Genomic DNA, 13,424 nt, shown 5'->3' with positions numbered 1-13,424 from the left:
AATCTATCCATTGAATTAGTTTTATTCCAAAACACTAAACATTAAATTTAAAGATTAAACATTATTGGTAAATGAGCTATTGTGAAGAAGAAAAATAAAAAGTATGATTGGTGTTTGTTAGATTTTAAAACATGTAATTTAACAACTATCACTACATGGGTTTTAATTTCAGAGACAAATAATCAGGTTTTGTTGCAAAACGCTAAATATCCACCTCACTCTGAGGAAAAAAGAGGAAGTAGCATTTTTTGAGAAACTCAAATGTCAAATAATTAAATCATGCATTTCTGACTTACAGATTCGTTCGGAAAAGTATTCAGACCCCATGACTTTCCCCACGTTTTATTAGGTTACAGCCTTATTCTAAATTTAAGATGTTTTTTTTTATTATCAATCTACACACAGTGCCCCATAATTTTTATATTTTTTTATTTCACCTTTATTTAACCAGGTAAGCCAGTTGAGAACAAGTTCTCATTTACACCTGCGACCTGGCCAAGATAAAGCAAAGCAGTTCAACACAAATAATAACAAATGACAAAGCAAAAACAGGGCAAGACATTGTTGCTAATTTATAAATGAATAAAAACTGAAATATCACATTTACATGAGTATTCAAACCCTTCGCTCAGTACTTCAGCACCTTCACCAGCGATTACAGCCTCGAGTCTTCTTGGGTATGACGCTACAAGCTTGGTACACCTGTATTTGGGGAGTTTCTCCCATTCGTCTCTGCAGATCCTCTGAAGCTCTGTCTGGTTGGATGGGGAGCGTCGCTGCACAGCTATTTTCAGGTCTCTCCAGAGATGTTAGATCAGGTTCAAGTCCGGCTCTGGCTGGGCCACTCAAGAACATTTAGAGACATGTCCTGAAGCCACTCCAGCATTCCATAGGGAGGGTGCCAGGTTCCTCCAGACGTGACGCTTGGCATTTAGGCCAAAGAGTTCAATCTCAGTTTCATCAGACCGGAGAATCTTACTTCTCACGGTCAGAGTCTTCAGGTGCCTTTGGGCAAACTCCAGGCGGACTGTCATGTGCCTTTTACTGAGGAGTGGCTTCCGTCTGGCCACTCTACCATAAGACCTGTTTGGTGGAGTGCTGCAGAGATGGTTGTCCTTCTGGAAGGTTCTCCCACCTTGACAGAAGAACTCTGGAGCTCTGTCAGAGGGACCATCAGGTTCTTGGTCACCTCCCTGACCAAAGCCCCTCTCCCGATTGCTCAGTGTGGTCGGCTCTAGGAAGTCTTGCTGGTTCCGAACTTGTGTGTGTTGTCTTGGGAACCTTCCATGCTGCAGAAAGGTTTTGGTACCCTTCCACAGATCACAAATCGTGTCTCAGATCTTTACAGAAAAAATTCACACAGGAATACGCCATCCCATCTGGTTTGCTCTAAGTGGGACTATCATTTGTTTTTCAACAGGACAATGACCCAACACACCTCCAGGCTGTGTCAGGGCTATTTGACCAAGAAGGAGAGTGATGGAGTGCTGCATCAGATGACCTGGCCTCCACGATCACCTGACCTCAACCCAATTGAGATGGTTTGGGATTAGTTATAGATCAGTCCCCCCCCCGTCCATATATTTATTGATCAGTCCCCCCCAGTCCATATAGTTATAGATCAGCCCCCCCCCCCCAGTCCATATAGTTATAGATCAGTTCAGATCAGTTCAGATCAGGAAAACAGCCAACAAGTGCTCAGCGTATGTGGGAACTCCTTCAAGACTTTTAGAAAAGCATTCCAGGTGAAGCTGGTTGAGAATACCAAGAGTGTGCAAAGCTGTCATCAAGGCAAAGGGTGGCTACTTTAAATAATCTAAAATCTCAAATATATTTAGATATGTTTAACACTTTTTTGGGTACTATATGATTCCATATGTGTTATTTCCTAGTTTTGATGTCTTCTCTACTTTTCTACAATGTAGAAAATAGTAAAAATAAAGAAAAACCCTTGAATGAGTAGGTGTGTCCAAACTTCTGACTGGTACTGTATATATGCACTAATGAATGGTGATGTGCTGCTGACCTTGAGACACCAATGTATTGCCATAATCTGTGTGTGTGTGTGTGTGTGTGTCTGTGTGTGTGCTGTGTGTGTGCTGTGTGTGTGTGTGTGTGCTGTGTGTGTGTGTGTGTGTGCTGTGTGTGTGTGTGTCTGTGTGTGTGTGTCTGTGTGTGTGTGTGTCTGTGTGTGTGTGTGTCTGTGTGTGCTGTGTGTGTGTGTGTGTGTGTGTGTGTGCTGTGTGTGTGTGTGCTGTGTGTGTGCTGTGTGTGTGTCTGTGTCTGTGTGTGTGTGCTGTGTGTGTGTGTGCGCGTGTGCTGTGTGTGTGTGTGTGTGCGTGTGCTGTGTGTGTGTGTGTGCGCGTGTGTGTGCGTGCGTTAATGCTTGACTATCCACTCCCAAATCACATCAACAGACACCAAAACATTTTTAACTTCTAATAAAACTCAAATTTATTATTTTCTCCTTGTAAATCTCTGCAGTCTAAAGTTTCTCTAGTTAAATTAAAACATCCAAATCCCACCAAAAAAACACAAACCATCAAACTGTTTTGATACACATTGGGGCCCATATTCACAAAGCCTTTCAGAGGAGGAGGACTGATCCTGGATCAGCCTGTAAGATCATAACTATATGGACTGGGGGGGGGACTGATCTATAACTATATGGACTGGGGGGGGGGGGGGGGGGACTGATCTATAACTATATGGACTGGGGGGGGGGGGGACTGATCTATAACTATATGGACTGGGGGGGGACTGATCTATAACTATATGGACTGATCTATAACTATATGGACTGGGGGGGGGACTGATCTATAACTATATGGACTGGGGGGGGGGGGGACTGATCTATAACTATATGGACTGGGGGGGGACTGATCTATAACTATATGGACTGATCTATAACTATATGGACTGATCTATAACTATATGGACTGGGGGGGGGGGGGACTGATCTATAACTATATGGACTGGGGGGGGACTGATCTATAACTATATGGACTGGGGGGGGGGGGGACTGATCTATAACTATATGGACTGGGGGGGGGGGGGACTGATCTATAACTATATGGACTGGGGGGGGAACTGATCTATAACTATATGGACTGGGGGGGGTCTGATCTATAACTATTTGGACTGGGGGGGGGGGGGAACTGATCTATAACTATATGGACTGGGGGGGGACTGATCTATAACTATATGGACTGGGGGGGGGGGGGACTGATCTATAACTACATGGACTGGGGGGGACGGGGACTGATCTATAACTATATGGACTGGGGGGGGGACTGATCTATAACTATATGGACTGGGGGGGGGGACTGATCTATAACTACATGGACTGGGGGGGGGGGACTGATCTATAACTATATGGACTGGGGGGGGGGGGGGACTGATCTATAACTATATGGACTGGGGTGGGGGGGGGGACTGATCTATAACTATATGGACTGGGGGGGGGGGGGCTGATCTATAACTATATGGACTGGGGGGGGGGACTGATCCTGGGTCAACACTCCTGTACTCAGATCCTCTGTCTCCCCATAGAGTGTCGTATTATGACCAGACTTACAGTTGTTTCAGACACACAAATTAGAAAATATAGATTGATTGAGTTGGGAGTCAAATGGCAGCACTATGGGGCTCTGATCTAAAGTAGTGCACTATGTAGGGAATAGGGCTCTGGTCTAAAGTAGTGCACTATGTAGGGAATAGGGTGCCATTTGGGAAACATCCAGGGTCAAGGGGGTCATTTGGAGACGGAGACGAGGCTAGAACTTCCTGCTTGTTGCTTCTGACGCTTCAGGTAATATTTCTGGAGAGAGAGGGGGAAAGAGAGAAAGAGAGAGGGGGGAAAGAGAGAGAGGGGGGAAAGAGAGAGAGAGGGGGGGAAAGAGAGAGAGGGGGGGGGGGAGAGAGAGAGGGGGGGAGAGAGAGAGAGGGGGGGGAGAGAGAGAGGGGGGAGAGAGAGAGAGAGGGGGAAAGAGAGAGAGAGAGGGGGAAAGAGAGAGAGAAGGGGAAAGAGAGAGAGAGGGGGAAAGAGAGAGAGAAGGGGAAAGAGAGAGAGAGAGAGGGGGAGAGAGAGAGAGAGAGAGAGAGAGAGAGGGGGGAAGAGAGGGAAAGAGAGAGAGAGAGGGGGAAAGAGAGAGAGAGGGGGAAAGAGAGAGAGAGGGGGAAAGAGAGAGAGAGATGGGGAAAGAGAGAGAGAGAGGGGGAAAGAGAGAGAGAGAGAGGGGGAAAGAGAGAAAGAGAGAGGGGGAAAGAGAGAAAGAGAGAGGGGGGAGAGAGAGAGAGGGGGGAGAGAGAGAGAGGGGCGGAGAGAGAGAGAGGGGCGGAGAGAGAGAGAGAGGGGGAGAGAGAGAGAGGGGGAAAGAGAGAGAGAGGGGGAAAGAGAGAGAGAGAGAGAGAGAGAGGGGGAGAGAGAGGGGGAGAGAGAGGGGGGGAGAGAGGGGGGAGAGAGAGGGGGGAGAGAGAGGGGGAGAGAGAGGGGGAGAGAGGGGGAGAGAGGGGGAAGAGAGAGAGAGAGGGGGAAAGAGAGAGAGAGAGAGAGGGGGAGAGAGAGAGAGAGAGAGGGGGAAAGAGAGAGAGAGAGGGGGATAGAGAAAACGAGAGAGGGGGATAGAGAGAGAAAGAGGGGGATAGAGAGAGAACGAGAGAGGGGGGGATAGAGAGAGAACGAGAGAGGGGGGGATAGAGAGAGAACGAGAGAGGGGGGGATAGAGAGAGAACGAGAGAGGGGGGGATAGAGAGAGAACGAGAGAGGGGGGATAGAGAGAGAACGAGAGAGGGGGGGGGATAGAGAGAGAACGAGAGAGGGGGGGGATAGAGAGAGAACGAGAGAGGGGGGGGATAGAGAGAGAACGAGAGAGGGGGGGGGATAGAGAGAGAACGAGAGAGGGGGGGATAGAGAGAGAACGAGAGAGGGGGGGGATAGAGAGAGAACGAGAGAGGGGGGGGATAGAGAGAGAACGAGAGAGGGGGGGATAGAGAGAGAACGAGAGAGGGGGGGGATAGAGAGAGAACGAGAGAGGGGGGGGATAGAGAGAGAACGAGAGAGGGGGGGATAGAGAGAGAACGAGAGAGGGGTGGATAGAGAGAGAGAACGAGAGAGGGGTGGATAGAGAGAGAGAACGAGAGAGGGGTGGATAGAGAGAGAGGGAGGGTGGTGAAAGGTAGAGGTTATTATCATTGTTAGTTGTCCTACAGAACTGGTTATTTACAGGCCTAATAATGAAACCAGTCAATTCCAATGTATCAAACTAACAGGTCTAAAAATATACCTCTAATTTAGATTATTCTCCTTGGCTGCGTCCCCCCCACCCGTCGGTCCGGCCTCCCCCCCCGTCGATCCGGCCTCTCCTCCACCCCACCCGGCCTCCTCTCCTCCTCCAACCCACCAGTAAGTCCGCCCCCCCCCCCGTCAGTCCGCCCCCCCCCCCCCACCCGTCAGTCCGGCCTCCCCCCCCCCGTCGGTCCGGCACCCCCCGTCAGTCCGGCCTCTCCCGCCCCCCCCACGCGTCAGTCCGGCCTCTCCCGCCCCCCCCACGCGTCAGTCCGGCCTCCCCCCGCCCCACCCGTCAGTCCGGCCTCCCCCCGCCCCACCCGTCAGTCCGGCCTCTCCCCCCGCCCCACCCGTCAGTCCGGCCTCTCCCCCCGCCCCACCCGTCAGTCCGGCCTCTCCCCCCACCCGTCAGTCCGGCCTCTCCCCCCACCCGTCAGTCCGGCCTCTCCCCCCACCCGTCAGTCCGGCCTCTCCCCCCACCCGTCAGTCCGGCCTCTCCCCCCACCCGTCAGTCCGGCCTCTCCCCCCACCCGTCGATCCGGCCTCTCCCCCCACCCGTCGATCCGGCCTCTCCCCCCACCCGTCGATCCGGCCTCTCCTCCACCCCACCCGGCCTCCTCTCCTCCTCCCCCCACCCGTCGGTCCGGCCTCTCCCCCCCCCACCCGTCGATCCGGCCTCTCCTCCACCCCACCCGGCCTCCTCTCCTCCTCCCCCCCACCCGTCGGTCCGGCCTCCCCCCCCCCCCCACCCGTCGATCCGGCCTCTCCTCCACCCCACCCGGCCTCCTCTCCCCCCCCCCCCCCCCCCCCCACCCGTCGGTCCGGCCTCTCCCCCCCCCACGCGTCAGTCCGGCCTCCCCCCCCACGCGTCAGTCCGGCCTCCCCCCACCCGTCAGTCCGGCCTCCCCCCACCCGTCAGTCCGGCCTCTCCCCCCACCCCCCCGTCGGTCCGCCCCCCCAACTAACTGGTATAGTGATGTTGATACCTGCATGTTCTGATAGTGTTGCAGACTGCTGCAGTGGGTCTTCTTGGCTGTGTGTTCGCTCCCGTAGAACAGAGAACACAACTTACAGAAGAACCCTGTCTTAGGAACCACAAAGTCCTGGCCTGGAGAGGAGAGAGAGAGAGAGAGGGAGGGAGGGGGGTCAGTTAAACCTGATGAGAAATGGTGTGTGTGTGTGTCTGTCGGGGAGTGTGTCTGTCAGTATCACCTATAGGGTTGTGAGGGCTGAAGGGAGGCAGTTTGAAGTCTGTGATCAGAGGAGACTCAGAACGACAACGTTTTAATTCAGGCTCCTCTTCCTCCTCTCTTCTCTGTTCACTGTCTTCTAGAGAGAGAGAGAGAGAGAGAGAGCGAGAGAGATGTGGAGAGAGAGAGATGTGGAGAGAGAGAGATGTGGAGAGAGAGAGATGTGGAGAGAGAGAGATGTGGAGAGAGAGAGATGTGGAGAGAGAGAGAGATGTGGAGAGAGAGAGAGATGTGGAGAGAGAGAGAGATGTGGAGAGAGAGAGATGTGGAGAGAGAGAGATGTGGAGAGAGAGAGATGTGGAGAGAGAGAGATGTGGAGAGAGAGAGATGTGGAGAGAGAGAGATGTGGAGAGAGAGAGAGAAAGAGATGTGGAGAGAGAGAGAGATGTGGAGAGAGAGAGAGATGTGGAGAGAGAGAGAGAGAGAGAGATGTGGAGAGAGAGAGATGTGGAGAGAGAGAGAGAGAGAGATGTGGAGAGAGAGAGAGAGAGATGTGGAGAGAGAGAGAGAGAGAGAGATGTGGAGAGAGAGAGAGAGAGATGTGAAGAGAGAGAGAGAGAGAGATGTGAAGAGAGAGAGAGAGATGTGGAGAGAGAGAGAGAGAGATGTGAAGAGAGAGAGAGAGAGAGATGTGGAGAGAGCGAGAGATGTGGAGAGAGCGAGAGAGATGTGGAGAGAGCGAGAGAGATGTGGAGAGAGCGAGAGAGAGAAGTGGAGAGAGCGAGAGAGAGAAGTGGAGAGAGCGAGAGAGAGATGTGGACAGAGAGAGAGAGAGATGTGGAGAGAGAGAGAGAGAGATGTGGAGAGAGAGAGAGAGAGATGTGGAGAGAGAGAGAGAGAGATGTGGAGAGAGAGAGAGAGAGAGATGTGGAGAGAGAGAGAGAGAGAGATGTGGAGAGAGAGAGAGAGAGATGTGGAGAGAGAGAGAGAGAGATGTGGAGAGAGAGAGAGAGAGAGATGTGGAGAGAGAGAGAGAGAGAGATGTGGAGAGAGAGAGAGATGTGGAGAGAGAGAGATGTGGAGAGAGAGAGAGATGTGGAGAGAGAGAGAGATGTGGAGAGCGAGAGATGTGGAGAGAGCGGGAGAGAGAAGTGGAGAGAGCGAGAGAGAGAAGTGGAGAGAGCGAGAGAGAGATGTGGAGAGAGAGAGAGAGAGAGATGTGGAGAGAGAGAGAGAGAGAGAGAGAGAGATGTGGAGAGAGAGAGAGAGATGTGGAGAGAGAGAGAGAGAGAGAGAGATGTGAAGAGAGAGAGAGAGAGATGTGAAGAGAGAGAGAGAGAGATGTGGAGAGAGAGAGAGAGAGAGAGATGTGAAGAGAGAGAGAGAGAGATGTGAAGAGAGAGAGAGAGAGATGTGGAGAGAGAGAGAGAGAGAGATGTGAAGAGAGAGAGAGAGAGAGAGATGTGGAGAGAGAGAGAGAGAGAGAGATGTGGAGAGAGAGAGAGAGAGAGAGAGATGTGGAGAGAGAGAGAGAGAGAGAGAGAGAGAGAGATGTGGAGAGAGAGAGAGAGAGAGAGATGTGGAGAGAGAGAGAGAGAGATGTGGAGAGAGAGAGAGAGAGAGAGAGATGTGAAGAGAGAGAGAGAGAGAGAGAGATGTGGAGAGAGCGAGAGATGTGGAGAGAGCGAGAGAGATGTGGAGAGAGCGAGAGAGAGAAGTGGAGAGAGCGAGAGAGAGAAGTGGAGAGAGCGAGAGAGAGAAGTGGACAGAGCGAGAGAGAGATGTGGAGAGAGAGCGAGAGAGAGATGTGGAGAGAGAGAGAGAGAGAGATGTGGAGAGAGAGAGAGAGAGAGATGTGGAGAGAGAGAGAGAGAGATGTGGAGAGAGAGAGAGAGATGTGGAGAGAGAGAGAGAGATGTGGAGAGAGAGAGAGATGTGGAGAGAGAGAGAGAGAGATGTGGAGAGAGAGAGAGAGAGAGAGAGATGTGGAGAGAGAGAGAGAGAGATGTGGAGAGAGAGAGAGAGAGATGTGGAGAGAGAGAGAGATGTGGAGAGAGAGAGATGTGGAGAGAGAGAGATGTGGAGAGAGAGAGATGTGGAGAGAGAGATGTGGAGAGAGAGATGTGGAGAGAGAGAGAGATGTGGAGAGAGAGAGAGATGTGGAGAGAGAGAGAGAGATATGTGGAGAGAGAGAGAGATGTGGAGAGAGAGAGAGATGTGGAGAGAGAGAGATGTGGAGAGAGAGAGATGTGGAGAGAGATGTGGAGAGAGGGAGATGTGGAGAGAGAGATGTGGAGAGAGAGAGATGTGGAGAGAGGGAGATGTGGAGAGAGAGAGAGATGTGGAGAGAGAGAGAGATGTGGAGAGAGAGAGATGTGGAGAGAGAGAGAGAGAGAGAGAGATGTGAAGAGAGAGAGAGAGAGATGTGAAGAGAGAGAGAGAGAGATGTGGAGAGAGAGAGAGAGAGAGAGATGTGAAGAGAGAGAGAGAGAGATGTGAAGAGAGAGAGAGAGAGATGTGAAGAGAGAGAGAGAGAGAGATGTGAAGAGAGAGAGAGAGAGAGAGATGTGGAGAGAGAGAGAGAGAGAGAGATGTGGAGAGAGAGAGAGAGAGAGAGATGTGGAGAGAGAGAGAGAGAGAGAGAGAGAGAGAGAGATGTGGAGAGAGAGAGAGAGAGAGAGATGTGGAGAGAGAGAGAGAGAGATGTGGAGAGAGAGAGAGAGAGAGAGATGTGAAGAGAGAGAGAGAGAGAGAGAGATGTGGAGAGAGCGAGAGATGTGGAGAGAGCGAGAGAGATGTGGAGAGAGCGAGAGAGAGAAGTGGAGAGAGCGAGAGAGAGAAGTGGAGAGAGCGAGAGAGAGAAGTGGACAGAGCGAGAGAGAGATGTGGAGAGAGAGCGAGAGAGAGATGTGGAGAGAGAGAGAGAGAGAGATGTGGAGAGAGAGAGAGAGAGATGTGGAGAGAGAGAGAGAGATGTGGAGAGAGAGAGAGAGATTTTGAGAGAGAGAGAGAGAGATGTGGAGAGAGAGAGAGAGAGATGTGGAGAGAGAGAGAGAGAGAGAGAGATGTGGAGAGAGAGAGAGAGAGATGTGGAGAGAGAGAGAGAGAGATGTGGAGAGAGAGAGAGATGTGGAGAGAGAGAGATGTGGAGAGAGAGAGATGTGGAGAGAGAGAGATGTGGAGAGAGAGATGTGGAGAGAGAGAGATGTGGAGAGAGAGAGATGTGGAGAGAGAGAGAGATGTGGAGAGAGAGAGAGAGATATGTGGAGAGAGAGAGAGATGTGGAGAGAGAGAGATGTGGAGAGAGAGAGATGTGGAGAGAGATGTGGAGAGAGGGAGATGTGGAGAGAGAGATGTGGAGAGAGAGAGATGTGGAGAGAGGGAGATGTGGAGAGAGAGAGAGATGTGGAGAGAGAGAGAGATGTGGAGAGAGAGAGATGTGGAGAGAGAGAGAGATGTGGAGAGAGAGAGAGAGAGAGATGTGGAGAGAGAGGTGTGGAGAGAGAGAGCGAGAGAGAGCGAGAGAGCGAGAGAGATGTGGAGAGAGAGAGATGTGGAGAGAGAAAGAGATGTGGAGAGAGAGAGAGAGATGTGGAGATGAGAGAGAGATGTGGAGATGAGAGAGAGAGATGTGGAGAGGGAGAGAGATGTGGAGAGGGAGAGATGTGGAGAGAGAGAGAGATGTGGAGAGGGAGAGAGATGTGGAGAGAAAGAGATGTGGAGAGAGAGAGAGATGTGGAGAAAGAGAGAGGTCAGGAAGAACAAAGGCGAAGGGAGAAAACAGATTAATTTGGCAGCAAGAACAGAGTCCAGATATCATGTCATTACGATCCTATCAAACACACGTCTTCATGACCACGTGGCCATTAGGGACATCCGGGGACGACCTGATATTCATACCGCCTGGAATACAGATACCAGCCAAGGAAAAATGACTCAGTCTGTGGTCACATTTGAAAAAGATGAGACATACAATTCAAAAATAAAACTCCTCCACGGGAATGAGACACCTCAGTGACGCTACGAGGCTGACTGGTGTCTCATGAACTACTGAACAACATCTGATGTTGTTCTCTCTCTACCTTGTGGTGTCGTGGAGTCAGTCCAAGTCTTTCCAGCACTGATATCTGTCGTCTCCTGTTTCCCCTCCAGACTCTGGTTCTCAGGGGGGTCCGTCTGCCTCTCCTGCCCTGCTGAGGAGGCCTCCAGGCTGGGTTGGTCTGCCGGGGTATCAGCCTCCCTCTCTTTCTCCTGGAGGTCTGGGACCGAGGCAGCTGGTTGGGCGTCCACCTCTGAGGTCACAGCGACTTGGAGCAATGAGGAGGGAGCGTCAACGGAAGCTGTGTCAGTGGGAGGAGTCGTATCTGCCCGAGGCTCCTCCTCTTCCTTGTCTTTCACGCTCACCTTCTTCACCTTCACTGGTTTCCTGGCTGTGATGAGAGAAGATGAAGAAATACAGCTGCAACATTATAACTCAAATCCTGTGTGTCTCCGAGTGTGTGTGTCTAAGTGTGTGAGTGTGTCTCCGAGTGTGTGTGTCTAAGTGTGTGAGTGTGTCTCCGAGTGTGTGCGTCTCTGTGTGTGAGTGTGTGTCTCCGAGTGTGTGTGTGTGTCTCTGAGTGTGTGTGTGTGTGTGTCTCTGAGTGTGTGTGTGTGTGTGTCTGTGTGTGTGTCCCTCTATCTTACCAGAGGTCTGTCGGGCCCTCTTCCTCCCCCTGGCTCCTCTCCTTGTGGTAACAGCCTCCTCCTCCTCCTCCTCCTCCTCTCCCACTTCATCCACGGTCACAAAGTCCATTCTCCTGATTTCCTCCATGCCCCTGCCGTCGTCCTCTGCACCAGGAGACCCTGTAGCATCAGCTAGAGGAGAGAAATGGTTTAGAGGACGAGAGGACTCCCCCCCCTTTCTGTCCCGATACCCCCCCCCTTCTGTCCCGATACACCCCCACTTCTGTCCCCATACACCCTCCCCCCTTCTGTCCCGATACACCCCCCTTTCTGTCCCGATACACTTCCCACCCCCCCTTCTGTCCCGATACACTTCCCACCCCCCCCCCTTCTGTCCCGATACACCCCCCCCCCCCCCATTCTGTCCAGATACACTCCCACCCCTTCTGTCCAGATACACACTCCCCCCCTCTCCTTCTGTCCCGATACAACCCCCCCCCCCCACATTCTGTACCGATACACCCCCTCAATTCTGTACCGATACACACCCCCCCCCCCAATTCTGTACCCATACACCCCCCCCCCCATTCTGTACCGATACACCCTCCCCATTCTGTACCGATACACCCCCCCATTCTGTACCGATACACACACACCCCCCCCCCTCTGTTCTACTCTGACAGACAGACCTGTGTGGTCAGCTTGCTGGTTCTGCGCTGGTTCAGGACTCTTGTTCTGCTCTTCCTCCATCTCATCATCCTCCCCATCACCTCCAGCCTCATCCAGGGTTACCAGAGTCTGATAGGAGAGAGGTCAAAGGATGTGTGACTGAGAAAAGGAGAGGAGAGAGACGACAGAGAGAGACGACAGAGAGAGGAGAGAGAGACGACAGAGAGAGACGAGAGAGAGACGACGGAGAGAGAGAGGAGAGAGAGACGACGGAGAGAGAGACGAGAGAGAGAGGAGAGAGAGGAGAGACGACAGAGAGAGGAGAGAGAGAGAGACGACAGAGAGAGGAGAGAGAGAGAGGAGAGAGAGACGAGAGAGATGTGGAGAGAGAGAGAGAGAGAGAGATGTGAAGAGAGAGAGAGAGAGAGAGAGATGTGGAGAGAGCGAGAGATGTGGAGAGAGCGAGAGAGATGTGGAGAGAGCGAGAGAGAGAAGTGGAGAGAGCGAGAGAGAGAAGTGGAGAGAGCGAGAGAGAGAAGTGGACAGAGCGAGAGAGAGATGTGGAGAGAGAGCGAGAGAGAGATGTGGAGAGAGAGAGAGAGAGAGATGTGGAGAGAGAGAGAGAGAGATGTGGAGAGAGAGAGAGAGATGTGGAGAGAGAGAGAGAGATGTGGAGAGAGAGAGAGAGAGATGTGGAGAGAGAGAGAGAGAGATGTGGAGAGAGAGAGAGAGAGAGAGAGATGTGGAGAGAGAGAGAGAGAGATGTGGAGAGAGAGAGAGAGAGATGTGGAGAGAGAAAGAGATGTGGAGAGAGAGAGATGTGGAGAGAGAGAGATGTGGAGAGAGAGAGATGTGGAGAGAGAGATGTGGAGAGAGAGAGATGTGGAGAGAGAGAGATGTGGAGAGAGAGAGAGATGTGGAGAGAGAGAGAGAGATATGTGGAGAGAGAGAGAGATGTGGAGAGAGAGAGATGTGGAGAGAGAGAGATGTGGAGAGAGATGTGGAGAGAGGGAGATGTGGAGAGAGAGATGTGGAGAGAGAGAGATGTGGAGAGAGGGAGATGTGGAGAGAGAGAGAGATGTGGAGAGAGAGAGAGATGTGGAGAGAGAGAGATGTGGAGAGAGAGAGAGATGTGGAGAGAGAGAGAGAGAGAGATGTGGAGAGAGAGGTGTGGAGAGAGAGAGCGAGAGAGAGCGAGAGAGCGAGAGAGATGTGGAGAGAGAGAGATGTGGAGAGAGAAAGAGATGTGGAGAGAGAGAGAGAGATGTGGAGATGAGAGAGAGATGTGGAGATGAGAGAGAGAGATGTGGAGAGGGAGAGAGATGTGGAGAGGGAGAGATGTGGAGAGAGAGAGAGATGTGGAGAGGGAGAGAGATGTGGAGAGAAAGAGATGTGGAGAGAGAGAGAGATGTGGAGAAAGAGAGAGGTCAGGAAGAACAAAGGCGAAGGGAGAAAACAGATTAATTTGGCAGCAAGAACAGAGTCCAGATATCATGTCATTACGATCCTATCAAACACACGTCTTCATGACCACGTGGCCATTAGGGACATCCGGGGACGACCTGATATTCATACCGCCTGGAATACAGATACCAGCCAAGGAAAAATGACTC

At 52.0% G+C, this 13,424-nt stretch overlaps 1 protein-coding gene across 1 annotated transcript; it reads right to left on the bottom strand.

Annotated features, from left to right (window-relative positions):
• Nucleotides 1-3,685: 3,685 nt before the first annotated feature.
• LOC139417024 (matrin-3-like) lies at nt 3,686-13,384 on the bottom strand. The gene is made up of 7 exons (XM_071166258.1): nt 13,328-13,384; nt 11,832-11,940; nt 11,164-11,334; nt 10,560-10,907; nt 6,500-6,616; nt 6,274-6,395; nt 3,686-3,820 (listed from the first exon to the last, which is right to left on the bottom strand). The coding sequence occupies exons 1-7, from the start codon at nt 13,382-13,384 to the stop codon at nt 3,755-3,757; spliced, it is 990 nt and encodes a 329-aa protein (XP_071022359.1). The 3' UTR covers nt 3,686-3,754.
• Between the last annotated feature and the right edge of the window lie 40 nt (nt 13,385-13,424).

This window comes from Oncorhynchus clarkii, chromosome 9 (genome assembly GCF_045791955.1).
Source record: "Oncorhynchus clarkii lewisi isolate Uvic-CL-2024 chromosome 9, UVic_Ocla_1.0, whole genome shotgun sequence".
Taxonomy (NCBI): Eukaryota; Metazoa; Chordata; class Actinopteri; order Salmoniformes; family Salmonidae; genus Oncorhynchus; species Oncorhynchus clarkii.
This window is presented reverse-complemented; position numbering and strand designations above follow the sequence as displayed.